The 16,025-nt window shown below is 39.5% G+C and overlaps 1 protein-coding gene across 1 annotated transcript in view; it reads right to left on the reverse strand.

The window, feature by feature from the left end:
- The window catches only part of CUNH1orf94 (chromosome unknown C1orf94 homolog), a 29,865-nt gene extending 15,412 nt beyond the window's left edge, over positions 1-14,453 (reverse strand). The window contains exon 1 of the mRNA XM_088154338.1: positions 14,176-14,453. Coding sequence (XP_088010464.1) covers positions 14,176-14,453 — 278 coding nt within the window. The remainder of the gene's footprint in view (positions 1-14,175) is intronic.
- Between the last annotated feature and the right edge of the window lie 1,572 nt (positions 14,454-16,025).

The following is a 16,025-nucleotide window of genomic DNA, read 5'->3' on the forward strand; positions in this document are numbered from 1 at the left end:
ATGGTCAGATTTGGTATAAAGCAGCTTCCAACGGTTTAAAAAATAAAGATTAAAAACAAAAACAAAACCCCAACTACCAGAATAACAAAACAAATCCTTTTAGGAATTGAGCAGTATTACAATAGTATACTGTACAGGAACACAAGAATAAAATTCTTGTTTGACTTAGTGTAACCTGTTACTGTACTGTCCTTAAAGTCTCACACAAAGGATCTGTTCACACAGCACACTTAAGCTGGTTACTGAATTAACACATTTTTCAGGGTTTGCCCAATATATTGAGTTGCAAAATAATCAATCTGCCCTCCGTTGGCACAACTTGCTAAGCCACCCAAAAGCTGCTTAGCCAAGCTTGTAAGTAACTCAGTTTAGCACAGTAGGTAAGTGATGAGATTTGTAACTGATCTGCTTAAGAGGGTTGTGTGAACACAGTCAAATTTAAACAAATGGCAGCTGGCTAAATTAATACAATAATTCAGTCAGAGTGGTAAGAAATGGCCTTTGTGTGGACAAGAAACTGCATTCTCTCCTTCCTTGAGCATTGGATCATAAGAGGGCTGTTCCTGTTATGTATTCAATACATTTTCCTTTGAATCAAGTCACCTTTAAGTCAAGGTGATTTCACAGACACATCCATAAGGTTTTCTTGAAAACTTGCTATTGATTGATTGATTGATTTTTATCTTCCCAGTCTTTCTGCCACCCTGGAATTTTTTTATCTTCTAATGTTGTATACATCCCTGGAATATTCTGGTGGTCTCCCATTTAAGTACTTACCAGAATAATCCCACGTAGCATTCTAGATCAACCATGGTTGCCTATGTTCTGCCTCCCATCTGGACATTTTTTGCCCTTAAGTCATATTAAAAAATTAAAAATTACAGTTTGCTGGAAACGTTGGGAGAGACTGGGAGCTATTGAAAATTTGCATGGATAAAAAAGTTTTCTTGTTGCAGATATTAAATTTCAGCTGATTAGAAATCAAGTTAAATGATGTGGCCTGGAGACAGGACTAAATGCTTTATTCTGCATATTCATTCTGGGTTTGCTGATAACTCCTGAATAAGTACTCTCATACAAAAACATCCTGGGGTCCAAAAATGAATATGAAGGAATTAAAAGAATTTGCCAAAGGAAGATGTTCCATAACTAGGGAGGAAAGCTGGCATAAATGGCCCTTCTAAATTCTCAAAATTTGTAGGTTGAGATTTTTTTTCTTTCCAAAATTTATCTTGGTTAAAGAGAAATTCTCCAATAATTGTCCAAGGACAGCACCTCCTTCAGCAATGACAGTAGTACAGTTACTCAGAAACTTCCATCTGATGACTTCCATCTTCAGTCTGCTTCTGAGATTCAATAGAAATGTGGGAAGCCAGAGAGGCTGCAGATAACTGGACAAAATACTGTTCCATGAAAGATAAGACATTCATAATTCTACCTTCCAACCAAATAAGTGGGAAGCATCAATTTCTCTGAAATGGTCTTCTTTGAAATATTTTGAAATCCAGTTTCTCTTTCATAAAATTAAATGAGAACTAGTAGAAAAAAGGCAAGAGAACGTCTCTGTCTACTACTTGGGTTCTGGTCAGAGAAACAAGGGAAAGACTTGTTGAATTACATTGAAATAAATCAGGTGGAAAGAAAAGGAATCTGACTGTTGAAACATAGTTCCCCATGGTCACCATAACCAGTACTTCCACACCATTTGGGATTTGCAATTATTCCTTGTACCTAGCTAACATAGACAGACAAGGATGAGATTTGGTTGGGAAATCACCTGGAAATTATTCCAGGGCTGCAGGCCAGACTCGGAAGTTGAAAAACCATTCTGGAAGTAGGTGGTGGTCAACTATTGCTGCTAAGAACATTACTTGGGTATGTTCATAAAGCCACCAGGGGTCAAACTCAACTCAAAGGAGTCTTTCCTGTACCTTAACTTCCAAATTACTTGAAACAATTCAAGCATTCCTTGTAGCCACCAAATATCAGACTCAGTCTCCCACTAGATTTTTCACCTAAACTTCATGAATTAAGGGATAGGCAGCCATAAATGATCTTCAGTCACTACCCTGACAGCCAACTCTAGAAGTTGAAATGATGCCTTCTGGACAAATTTTCTGCTGGAGTCAAGTGGTGAAGGATTTTCAGTTTTTACTTCATTGCCCCGAACTTACATTACTGTAAATTCCAATTATTATTTGGGCATATATCAAACACAGGCAATACAGCTGAGGTTACATCCAGAAGGAGGAGACATTGGAGAATAAAACCAAGCGAATTGCTCAAGCAAATGAACTGAGCCAAATACAACAGAAAAGGAGTAACTAAGTGTTCATGGTCAGTAATTAATCCTTTAGTTGTAAGTGTTTTGAGGAACCCAGAAACCTTACTAAGGATTTATAGAATGCCACCATCTGGCAACACAAACAAGTACTTGCTCCAAAATGCCAATCCAGCTTGATCACTCATTGTCAATTGCCATTAACCAGCAGAATTTTTGTTAAAATTTTACTTACTTTATGATAAGCTCTGAAGACAGAACAGCTGGTATTATAACACCCATTGCATAAGTACTTATCTATATATATAAATATCATGCCAGATTTCTTAGTAAACTGCATATTACTTCATTATCTCTAATTATGGCATCACCATGTCATTAAAGCAGCCTTTATTAGTTTGTAAATTGAATAGATCTTCTGTTCATTTTCATTCAAATAATTCCCCAAACTGAGACAAGCAAATTGTTCTGTTATTTTTCCGTATCTTACAACTGGTACAAAAGGTTGGAATGCGTGCCTGATCATCAAAAGAAAAAAAGGTTCTGCTTCACCCCTAAATTACTACAGTTGCTCTTAACCCACACACCTCTTTGACCTTTAGATCTGAAGATTACGACCTGATGAATTGCCAACACAGTGTTTAACTTGAGATGCCTAGTTTGGCTATTCCCCTACCTGTCATAGAGAGGCCTATAAAGAGAACTTGTACAGATGCAAGACTTGGCCTCTCTACCTCTCATTCAAGGACCCAAAGTCCATTTTGCCTTGATTATTATATCTCAGCCTAAGTAGCCTTCTCCTCTTTTACGGGTCACTGTTTCGTGAAATGTGTATATATGATTTCTCCACTTCTGCTAATGTCACGGCTGGCTGTAAAGAAGAGAAAACACAGTGTGATGATGTCAGGACAACACAGCAGTGAATTTTTCATGGGGAGAGAGCAACACAGGTGAGTGACTCCATATTCCTTGCAATGTCTGGCTGTTTGTTTTTATTAGGAGCAATGACATTATATTCTGTTCTTCCTCCATGAAGCTCAAGGTGATCTTCCCTTGCTTTGTCATTATGACTATGTTGTGGACTTTCCCCAAGATGTAAGCTCTTTGTCTCTAGCTGTTTTCTGAGTGTTCCCAACTTTGGAACTGAAACAGGTGACAACCATAAAAAGGTTTTTTGGATGGCAGAATTTTGTCCTTGTAATCTTCTCCCTGGGGAGATTGATCCTGATATCCTGCATGTTATGTTTATAATTATTTTGCAGACCAAATCATTTGAATTAAGAGCGATGTTAGGATTTACAGAAGGGACAGGCAACTTGTCTTGGCTGGGGAAGATGATTTCTTTGGTACTTTCTGTATGGTCTAAAGCCACAGGGGGGAATGTAGGATGGGATCATTTGAATGGGCTATTTTATATATGGTTTGGAAAACTGGAAGTGCATTTTCTAAAAAGCACTTCTATCAGTTTGCATGGTGTTCAGCTTTTCCTACCCCAAATTGGCAGGAAATAATATTTCTATTTTTAGCATTTGTTAACAGATTTTGACAGTGCAATTTTCATCAGCTACAAAAAAGAGGTTCAGGGGCAGGTTTAGCCAGGAGGTTGCCCAACCATGCTCTACAGATGAATCAGAGATGAGTTGGAAAGGTCAGGCAGCAGGTGATAAGAGAGATCTACCTCCGCTTGACATACTAGCAAGTGCAAACAAATAGTACCTTGTGTTAAATGGGCAAATAGTTCAACCTTGTGTAATGGAACCATGTCCCTTCCTAAAGCTTTTTAATAGCTTAATCTGAAGCTCTCCTGATTTTGCATTTTAAATTATTTGACCATACTGTAATTGGCTTTGGAAATGGTTGTTTTGAACTCAGAAGTTTAGTTATCATTAGGGTTGTGCAAAGCACTCATAAAGAGGTGCTTTGCAAAGCAATTAGCATGAGTGAAGATAATCTCCTTGAAGTCTAAAAGCAGTTGAGGCTTTTGGAAGCACCCTTTGGGAGAGAAGGTGCTGAAGTTAATACCTGTTTCTAGCTGGCTTTGCAGGACCAGATTACTGAAGAATTTTCCAGGTGGAGCATTTCTACATAGAGGTTTCTTCCTCCTCTCTGGTCTAAAACAGAATTTCCTTGATGCAGTGAGGTCACTACTTGAAGAGGAGATCCAATGTCCCTTTTGAAGCCTCTTTGAGTGGACCAACCTGAATGTCCTCTTGAACGAATATTGCAAGCTGGGACATGCAGAACTGTTTTTTGCTGGTTGTTATTAATTATTGCTTGGTGTTGTGGGATACATTTGAAAGAGGGTAGGAAGGTAAGAAATAAAGTTTGGCCTGGAAGCAAACACTAAAATAGTAACTTGTAGAGGGAGACACAGGGGGAGGATGCAACCTGACTATTGCAGAGAAAGAAGGGTAGGCTGTTGGCTAGCTTCCTTTCTTTGAAAGTTGGACTTTATCCAGAGAAGTCTAGATTACAATGAAGGATGATAGATCCCTAATCTAAAGGCCCTGTTTTCAACCAGAAGAGTTCCTGGGGCAACATCTCTTGCCCAGAATTTAATCCCGGGTGAAAGTGCTAACCTGGCATGTATAAATTACCAAGTCATAGCTGACAGAAAAATGGGACTCAACCTCTCCCATTCTGTCCACTGACATACTACATGATGCAGTAGGCAAAGGCTGGAAAAGGTGGTATGGTTATAGTCTCTAGGAATTCTCATGGACTAGGAGCTCCATCTGACAGTTTGCCAATGTTGAGTGTTGGCTGCTGAGTTTGGGTAACGGGGTGTCATGGCTCAGGAATCTGAATCTGACCCTGAAGAAGCTGCTCCAGCTGAGCCTGTAGAATGTCAGCCTCAGGAGAGACAAAGCCAGGAGCCACCTGAGGCTGATCAAACACAGGCACCACCTGAGCAGCCACCCACCCAGCTGGGTAGAGCAGAGACAGTCTATGAGGCTCCTCACCAAGCAAGGGAGTAAATCTCCTGATTAGTGACAGCTGGCTGCAGCCTTCTTTAAGCAGCAGCTCTGAGCTATGCTTTCTTTGCTGGAAACAACATCTGTTCTCTGGCTCTTGGGGAATGTTCTTGCAAATCCTGTTTGGGTTTGAAACCTTGAACCTCTGATCTCTGGGCTGGCTGACCACTCTGACCTGGCTCTTGGTACCCTGGATTTGGACTACTGTTCTGCATGCTTCTGTTTAGAAAGTGAACCCTTCAGGCAAGCCTCAGCGTTGTTTATGTTCCTTTGTTTGCTGTTATCTCTTCAGCTTTGGAGTAAAATTGCTAAACTCCATAAGCAACTGTGGGTGAGTGTGGATGGTGGACACCTGAAGCAGGATGCTGGGGGAGTGCAGGGATACTGTTAGTATGCAGTCTACCTTGCTGCACTGCCTTGGACATCTTGGTAGATGACCTACATTGGAAACTAGAGGGGGGAATGTAATCCTTCTAGTTCCCTGGTACCTCTTAGGTGCATTTGGTTACCATTCATCCTGGTATTCCTCTGAGTCATTCAGCAATGGTGGGGCTTGGGGGCACTGTTATGCAGTGGTTCTGGCCTTTTGGTTGAGATGTGCCCGGAAAGCAATGGTGGAAAGTACTGGTTACCAACTAGGTTGCTGGGCCTCATGTTCCACAGGTTTTTATTCAGTCTTCTCTGCTAGAACATTTACGTGAAACTGTTGGAGAACTTGTTTAGAGATTTGGTGTGGAATGCCATCAGGATGATGACACCCAGCTCTACAATTCTCCATGTACCAGCTCTGAGGAATCAGTATCCTTAAATGCTACCAAATCTCAATAAAAGGGTCACTGAGGGAGATATGCTGCAATGATGTCCAGACAAGATGGAGGCACAGCTGGAAGGGAAAATGGACTGTAAGACTGAACTCTTTTGAGAGGAAGAGCAGGTCTACCTTTTGGAAATGGTCTTTGGCAACCAGTTGTCACTGGATTTGCAGATGGAGGCTATGGTGGGGAACTTGTTTAGACTATTACTTTTCCTGAGCTGGTTGGACTTGGTAACAGGTTAGTTAGTTGGTCAGACTGGTCTGCTGCTACAATCATGTGACTCAGTGGTTTTATGCATATTTTTTTATATGGATAAAATGATAAAATACTGTACGTATGTAGCTTTTTAAAAAGTAAAATAAAAAGGAGCAACATTTCCATATGTAAAATACCAAAGTTGTTACTGTTAAACAACTTTGTTAAGTTAAAAGCCCTCCAGAATGGGTCCATTTTAATCTACTTGGGGAATGGCAACAAGATTGGGGCAGGGCTAACTGGCTGGGGGATGCTGCTCTGTGGTGTGGGGCCCATCACAGTTATTCATATCTCGACTAACATCCTTCCTTCCACAATGCATAAAGTGTTGAGTAGGCAGGAAGGAAGGTATACAGTAAATTCAGTAATAAATAAGGCTCTTGTGCTGCTTCAAAAATTGTTCCTGGTTGTTTACACTTGCAAACACTTCACTTTGCCAGGCCAATGAAGTGTGGTGCGTGCACACATTTTAGGACAGCTTCTGAAGCAGTTATGCAAGTCTGCCAAATACTACTTCAACGCTTTTTCATTCATGTCAAAATGCTTTGCAGAGCAACTCCTTTGCACAGATCCAGTCACACGTGTCCTCAACTGGCCTTCCCTGACTTAAACATGAGTTCTGCAGATTATATGAATTTTCTTGAAATTGCAGACAAAAGATTAAAAGTAGATGTTTTTACTTCATTCAGACCTGACGGAGAGAACATGAACTACCATGCTGTCCAAAACTTGAAGGGGGCTAAAAAAAGGAAGAAATCCGGTCATCGTCCAGTGAGGCATGAGATTAAATCTCATTGAATAAAATGGAAAGGATTCTTACCTTGTCATTTTATACTTTTCTGACCTTAGAAGCAGGACCATCCATTGCAGACACTCTCAATTCATTATGGTCTCTAAAGGGCCCATTTGTCCTCCAGCCTGAGCATTTAAGATCTTGACCCACACTTTCCTGCCAGATATAGGTGTCCCTTCAATTTGTCATTGGCAGTAGCATTTAGGGCCAAGATTATACCTCATGCCCTCTGCTTGATCTGGTGGCCTTTAATTATTTTAACATATTGACTTATGCAAATGAACTGCTTCAAGTCCAGTTTGAAAGGGCTTTGGAACCTTTTGAACAAATAAAGATTTGCTTTCTCAGCTCAGGATATTTCCTGTTGCTTAGTGTGAGGTTTCCCTCCCCCTTGAACTACAAAGGGATGAAATGTAAGGAATACTACCATATATTCCTGTGTTGATGTGATTTTTCACTACATTACGGTTGGGATGTGCTAGCGTTTAACATGAGGGATCTTTTTCTCTCCTCCTCGCTGGTTCTGAAAGTAATGTTTTTTTCATGGTTCAGTGTATTGTGGGAACAGTCATGGTTGCTGAGCCAGGAGCCTCAATCTGAAATCATCACAAATGCCACATGAAGACTAGTTCGTTAGTCTGAGGGGTGAAACGCTGAAGCCATTTTGTACATTGATACGAAAGTCTCCAGTGAGTTGAAAGCGAAGAATATCACAGCATGCCATTAAACAGAAATGTGTTAAATAATTTTTTAAAAACCCTCTTACTGTGAAACAGATATTTCACTTTGGCCCCAAGGTTAGCAGCAACGTTCATTAACTGGAACACCAATATTTGGCTTTATTATTGTGTTGATATGTAATGATCTAGGAAACCCATTCCACTAAGATAGGGTTCCTCAATCTTGGCAACTTTAAGATGGGTGGACTTCAACTCCCAGAACTGAGAGTGTCTTCATTGCCTTCAAGTCAGTCTTGACTCCTGGTGATTGCCTGGACGAGTCCCTGCAGTTTTCTTGGCAAGATTTTTCAGAAGTGGTTTGCCATTGACTCCTCCTCCTTAGGGCTGAGAGAGAGGGACTGGCCCAAGGTCACCCAGCTGGCTTTGTGCCTAATGCAGGACTAGAATTCATGGTCTCCCAGTTTGTAGCTTAATACCTTAACCACTACTGGCTCTTGTGCATCTAATGAAGGGTAAACACCATCTAATTTATTTCTTGTAATGGGATGTATGCTTGGTTAATACCGTCTTTATGATGATTCTCGTTCTTGATCCCTTTGCCTCATCAGCTGGATCAACAGTGATGGGCCTAGGTAAGGTAGGGGCAGTGGTCTTCTCTCAGATGGCTGATTTCTTTTCTTTCCCTGCCTTGACCAAAGTGGCCTTGGGCTGGTAACAGCTGGAAAGTTAACATAAGAGGGAAACGCCCTCGACAGGGGCTTCTGCCATTTTTATTCCACAAAGTTTCAGGAAAGAACAGCTTGAGATCTGATGGGATGATGAGGCAAAGGGAATGAGGGCTGCATCTTCTAGACCTGGGCACAGATGATCTTTTGAAATTCTCCATCAGTTGAGGCAAAGAAATGGATGGGCAATTTCCCCAGATTTTCCAGAGGAAGTTAAAAACAAAACAATAATAGTTTTTCAAGGGGAGAACTCTTCCTTAATGGTACCATTAATGAAAAGGCCCCGTAGGAGGAGTTCCCTTGTGGTCTCTATCCTTAGGTTTGAATGGTGAAAAAGTGTGAATAGACTGCAAAGTGTTGGGAGAGAGAGAGAGAGAGAGAGAGAGAGGGGAACGTGCAGCAGAAGACAGAACATTCACACACATCACACATATAACTAAACAAGTGCAAGGAGCTCATATTCTGATCTTGTAAATCTCTCTGGAAATCTCTTCTGCTCTGAAATGATTTCTAAATAAAAATGTCTTCAAATGGATAGGAAAAAAAAGCAGGAGAATTTCTCTGCCTGGCACAATTCTTTTGTAGGATATTTTTGTTTGGAGCCAAACGGGGCGGAATGAGGGAAGAATATAGGATGAGGAGTTTTTCATTTGCTTTTTCAGCTACAAAACTACCGCTTTCGCTTGTTTCTGTCTCAAAAAAAGGAAAATTGCACCACCAGTTTTAGGCAATTGTACTGGCTTTTTCTTGCCAGTACAGTGGGGAAGCCCTTGAGGGGTACAAAAAGAACGAAGGAGGTTGCACATATGCTAAAAGCTGTAGATTGCTCACCACTGCCTTGAGCAATTTACTTCCATTGTCGTGGAATTAAATGAAAAGCAATGGGCAACTTCTGGAATTGAAATTAGTTCTTGGTGTAAATGGCAATGGAATTCTGGGATTGGCAGCAAGGTTGGTATTGGGGCTGTCTGCAAACTTGGGCTGAGAATTGTCTGGTGGCACTAAACTTCGGGGCCAGTTTCTAGGATTCTCCAAACCTATCCACCGCCATTAGGTACATCCTGGTAATTTTCTGTCATTTGATGTCACATAGGAATTACATAGCCTTAGCCTGCCTCTCCAGGATATATAGGCCAATTATCCCTTTGTGGAAGTCAACGGTAAAGGAATGAATTAGGGATAGTGACCATCAGATTGATCTTGTCAATGCTTCTGAATGGTATTGCCAAATGCTAGACTGCCACAAGCTCTCTACTGTGGGGTATCTACACAGTCTTACTCCGAGTAAGTGTAAGTGGGCTTTTTCCAGAGCCCATCTTAATGTTCTTCCTTTTGCACTGTTGTATTGTCAAAGACTTTATTTTACTGGTTCCAGGGAGCTGGAAAATCTTGCCCATATCTTCTGTCTTATGATATTCTGAGGCATATTTTGCTCTTCCCACTTATTCGCAAATTTGAGGGCCAGATCAATTGTATGTACATTATCTTTTAAGGGATGTTGATCCTTCAGTTACATTTCAGGTTGCAAAATACTCTAAGAAGCTACACAGTTCCGCAAAACTTTTTCTGAGCCTTATTGTTCCATGATACTTTTGGGGAATGGGTTTTCTGTGGCAATTTCTTTTCTTTATTTGTAATGCTGATCCAGGACCATAATAAAGGAGAAGTAATATCACATCAGTGTTCCAGAGTTGATAGAAAAGTGAGCATCAACAAATGTTTTATGGAGCCAGGAGAAAGCAATCTTTTCCCTCCTGCCATTGTCCAGCACATTTTTTAGACACTTCAATTTTTTTTCCAAAAATAAATCAACAGGAGGGGTATTATAATGACAATTATATACATAACATTCAGGGGTTGAAATACATTTTCATCTTGAAATATTCCAGCTTTGAAACAGCTGCTTTAATTCTTCCAGATTAAAATCAAAATGCATCTTGACCTCAAAACAAAGCACATCATTTTGAAATAATGCTTGGTCATTTCAAATGGCATTCTGAATGTTCTAGTCCTAAAAAAACAACCTCCAAGTAGGTCATTTTAACCCCCAAATGGTCTTTTTCAAATTTTGTGAGCTGAAAACTAATTCTGTAGTCTGAGACTTGTGTTTGGGCTTGGAAGTGAGTTGGCTTCCGTGGTTGAACGTGGACTTGGACCTGGGCCTCCCCACTGATAGTCTAACACCTTCATCACTACTCCACATTATCTCTCTTTGGACTACCCTGTTTCCTGTTCTCTGTGTGTGTAGCCTTTTGTCTATTACAATTATCAATAACTCTATATTGAGCAAGCAAAGTGACATAGGAAAGACAATAGAAAACTGCCTTATCACAAGGCAAATTTTTGGCTCTGCGTTTTCTGCTTTTATGACTAGTAGCTGTGCAGGACAGAAGCGTTTCTCACTTTGACCTGGAATGACCTGGATTGGACTGAGGAACTTGTACAAAGAACACAGATCCTTTTCCTCTAATCTGTAACTGCTTCATAGTTGACTTGTGTTATTGCTTATGGCATTCATATTTTATCCTTCCTCCAAACTCTTAGGGATAACACGCGTGTTCCTGGCCTCTAGAGAACAGAAGATTCACCTGAGGCAGATGGCTATGATCTCATTTTGCTAAACAGCTACACACTTTTTGAATTATTCCAGAAACAGCTCTGCTTTTAGATAAGCTGATGGCAGCTGTTGCCAGAAGAGCAGCAGCTCTTAATTATTAGGGTTAGGGGAGAAATTTGTTTGGGTCACCTTTTAATATGAATGTTACACTTCCTGAGCTAATGTACAAAGTGGAATGCAAATTTCTTTCATTTTTCACATCTCTCCAAATTTTGTGGGGCAACACTTTCATTTAAAAATACATATAAAGTGCACATATTAAGGGAAAGGTCTATGAAAGGCCAATATTAAGAGGAAATTGCTTGGAAAAAATGTGCATATTAGGGAAGAACTCATTCAAGAATGTATTTTCATGAAGACGATTTTAAAAATACAAACTGATGTGGAAAGAAAAAAGATAGACAAACACTGTAGGAAGTGCAACAGACATTTTCCCCAATCTCATAGTATGGTCTGCCAAAATGAAATAATGTCCACAGGTATGAAACTTATAGTCTTGGAAGCATCCATTTCAAAATGTTTCTTAACTAAATATATATATTTGGGCAAGTTCCATAAAGCAGTGGTTGTATTACAAAAATACCTACACTAGCAGTCAGATTCCGCAAAGAAATGCAGATTTGTATGTGTGTAATACAGAATGTGGATAAAGTAACACACACACTATTTAAAAATCCATATATTTCTAATCATTATATAATTATCACATTATATACTTCTAAACAGACCTATCCACTCTACATCAGTGGCTGAAATGTACAGCTTAAATTAAATATGGAGAGAGAAATTCAATACAGTTTTGTTGCTGTTTTGGGTGACAAATGTTTTCTCCATTTTAATGATCATTCCATCCTATTTCCATATTGTTTTTCAGGTAAAAGGAAGTCCCAAGAACATTTGCAAATGTATTTGTGCACATTTTATCTATTTCCATACCTATAGATCAGAATATATGAATTTTTGCAACCTGTTCTCCTTATTATACTGCATAATCTATGCAATTTTTGTGCACAGAATTTCCTAATGCTTGGATGATCATATGCAAGGATGGATAAATGTATTGTTTGGGGTCAGATATTGCTTCATAAAAATCTGGAAAACATTGAAGGGAAACTACAATTTATTTCACATATTAATTTAGAAAGAATTTGATAGATTCTTTATAGAAAAACGATATTAAATTCTCCCCAATTTCTAGCTTATTTGTGCCTGGGCAGAACAGCAAGTTGTATCTTTGCCCACTCAAGACTGGTTTAGTTACTTTGGCACTAAGGCAGAAAAACTGATGATCACTTTTCATCCTCCTAGGTAGTAAAAATGTATAGCAGAAATGATTTAACAATTCATTGCCCAATCAATTGTCCAAGGCAGTTGTCTGATTCTGCTGAAGTGTAGGCCACATAGTCAACATCTGAGCAAAACTAGCTTTAGCAGGATAACTGCCACATCTTGCTGTTCAATTGCTACACTTACAAACTGTCCCTACTCTTTTTGCTTCAGGATCATCCTCAAAGATATCCATTTTGATTGGAATTTTGACAAAACTTCTGCCTGTCTCTTCAGACATTGCTTGTGATGCTCCTCAATAAGTTTCATTTCGTTTTCTTTGATGAAAGCCTTGCTTTGCTTTTTTGATTTAAGAGCTGCCATGGCTGCATCCTGTAGCTGTCTGCATAATCTCAGACATGGATTTATGTCAACGTTTTGAGTCTGTAAACTGCTGTGAAAGCATTTGCAAGTTGGGTAGAATGTACATTGCATTAAAGGAGAGAGAAGATTTGTAATTTTTTAAAAAAATCTTGTTCATTGTACTTCTTGATCTTTTCCATTAACACAATATAGTGGTTTCCTCATAGTTGCAAAGAATATTTAAATCAAAATTATCAAAAAAAACTTGAATTGGGTACACAACACACACCTACGCACACTGATTCCCCCAGAGTGTCAGGAAAGAGTTCCAAAGTTGGGGAGATAAATTCTCTACCTGCTTCTCATTTGATTTTGGTAGAGGGATTGCAAATGGTATTCAAATGCTAAAAGGATGAAAGACGTGTCAGATGCTTCTCTTTTAAACAAGAAACCGTTCTCAGTGTTTCAGGAGTGCCTGTAAATACGGAGGCCTATTTGTTTTCTCTGGCTTTTCTTGAGTAGTGTTTAATGTTATTTTTATTTTATTATAAAAACATTCTCCCACTTTCCATTAAAAATAATCCCCAAATGACATACAATAGAAGAGAACAAATAAAAAGGTATAAAATTGCACTACTTAAAGCCATAAAATAGCATCGTAAAAACAAGAGCAGCACACTAAATGACCAGGAAGCATAAGTTCAACCAATAGCTTGATCAAATAAATAGCTTTACAGCTGACACTAAAAGCTTAGAAGACTCCACATCAACTGCAACTGAACAGGGAGAGAATTTCACAGTTGGGACACCTTTATCAAGATCATTCTCTACCTGGGTGTGATTTTCTATGCATCTGTCAATATTTCTTTTGGGTAGGTATGCAAGAGAAAAAGTGATTGTCATATATTCAGGTCCTAAACTATACATTCTTATTTTCTGCATTCAGTGTTTATTAAAATGCCCTGAAAAGGGTTTACCTGCATCCTTTTTTTTTTCCTAAATGAAATAATATTGGGTTGTGTATAACAGATATTCTGAATTACTTTCAATTATGAAATTACTGAATTACTTTCAATATGATTGTTTATTTCCCATGTCTGGCATTCAGTTTAGACATTCTCTGAAAGGTCCACAAATTCAAGCTCCAGGGTAAACCCTGAAGGGATCTTTACTCAACTGGCTACTAGAGTTATTGTGGACATACCAAATGAAATCATCTCAGGTAATCCAGTGCCCTGAATGTTTAGGGTTTTGTAACTTAAAATGATTTCTACGTCTTATTTCACCTCAACCTTTTTATGAAATGTCTAGCTAGGTAAACCTTCTACAGGAATATATATTTGGAAAGAAGCCTATTTCCATTTTCTAAAGAAAGGGGTTTTAAAAAAACAACAAAAACACTCACTCCTTTTGAGAACTGTTGTGAGAACTGCTGTTGTCTTCTGGTAGAGCCTCTGAAGAGGTGATAGGGTGACAGCTAACCTGCTGAAGAGGTGATGAAGATCTGGGCTGTAGTTCCTCAGGGAGACCTTGGACTCTCTTCCAGATCTCATGGCAAGCTTTATCCAAACTGTCCTGGGGAGTGTTGTGGTGGATCCAGATGTGTCTTGGGAATGGGCCCAGAGGGAAAGGGCCTTTGGAGTTGACTGCTGAACACTGAACATTGCTCCTACTTGTCAGCATCTTACTCTGCACACCAAGAAGCAAGGAGAAAAAATTTAAAAAATAGGATGGGCCACACACTTTTTCTGTGGTGTGTGCATGTGCATTTATGTAGTGTGACTTTTTTTTTTTTAGATGGCATAGAATGGAATGAATGGCAACAAACCTAGGTAGCCAAGTAACCATGGAATACTTCTAGGAAGGCAACTGATAGGGAGAGCAACTGGATGGAGTCATACTGAGTCTCAAAGATCTAGCAAAAGGAGGAAGAGGAGATTCTGTTCTCCCTGAAGAAGCATAAAGAACATACAGAGGCTGGAACTAGGTTTACTTCCGCCAGCTGATACTTCTAGAGCAGTGTTGTCCAAACTTGGCCACTTTAAGATGAGTGGACTTCAACTCCCAGAATTCCCCAGCCGGCCACGGGAGTTGAAGTCCACTCATCTTAAAGTGGCCAAATTTGGACAACACTGTTCTAGAGGAACTGCTTACCACCAAAGGTATTTTTTCCCTTTTTTGATGGTTCTCAACTATAAAACATTAGAAGCCTAGCATCCAGTCGAGATACGGTCCATCTAATTATTCTTGCCTACTATTTATTACTACTGTACATTTGCACTCCGCAGTTTGATATGAATAGAAGAAAGTCGGGCTTGAGGCCAAAAGTGTTTGCTATGTACAGATGTAAACAAATATAGGAAAGGAAGAAAAATGAAGGGGATGGATGTAAGTTTATGGATAAAGGTTTGGTGGTGGTTTAAGCCAAAGTGTTCATGAATACATTCTGAGAAGGATCTGAGGGAGAAAAGTGGAACCACAAAAATCTAGCTTTCAATGGCTTTCAAGGGAGAGTGGTCATTTTTTTTAATGTGCCTTTAAGTAAAGATTGAGTGATATCCAGGCAGGCAAGTGACAAGTGACTTAGTAAGACATCCTGCTCCAAAAGGCCAAACAGGTCATGTTATTCAAGTTCATCCAACTTCCTAACTAGAGGTCTTCAAGTAGGAAGACAGTGACTCGAGGCATGAAAATGATGAAAGCCAAAATAATTTGTTGTTAAGGATATACTGTTAAATTAAAAACGGTTCCTGATCAGTCAGCTGATTTTTTTTTAAAATCAAATTATTTTAAAACAAATGCTCAGGATGGAGCGTCCCCATCAGAGATGGCAAACATCAGCATCAACCTTGTGTGACTTTATGCATCAGAGAAGAATTTGCCCTTCAAAACTAGAGCTTTTATCAGAAGCAAATTGTGCCAAGTGAGCTAACATGAAGTCTTATATGTATCAATTCAGAATTAAGACTCTTGGGTTCAATATGACATACAATCTTTTTTTTGGCGGGGCGGGGAGGAGTGCCTTCAAGTCAGTGTTGACTCCTGGCAACTGCCTGGACTAGTCCTTGCAGTTTTTTACCAGGTTTTTAGAAGTGGTTTGCCATCGCTGCCTCCCTAGGACTGAGAGAGACTGACTGGCCCAAGGTCACAAAGCTGGACTAGAACTCAGTTTCCTTCTAGCCCGGCACCTTAACCACTACACCAAGCTGTCCCTCATACATCTATACAACATAGATATATAAGGGATTGCTCTTA

Source organism: Python bivittatus, unplaced genomic scaffold (genome assembly GCF_059951505.1).
Source record: "Python bivittatus isolate LINGU-HERP-01145 unplaced genomic scaffold, Pbiv_v1 ctg000040_np1212, whole genome shotgun sequence".
Classification (NCBI taxonomy): domain Eukaryota; kingdom Metazoa; phylum Chordata; class Lepidosauria; order Squamata; family Pythonidae; genus Python; species Python bivittatus.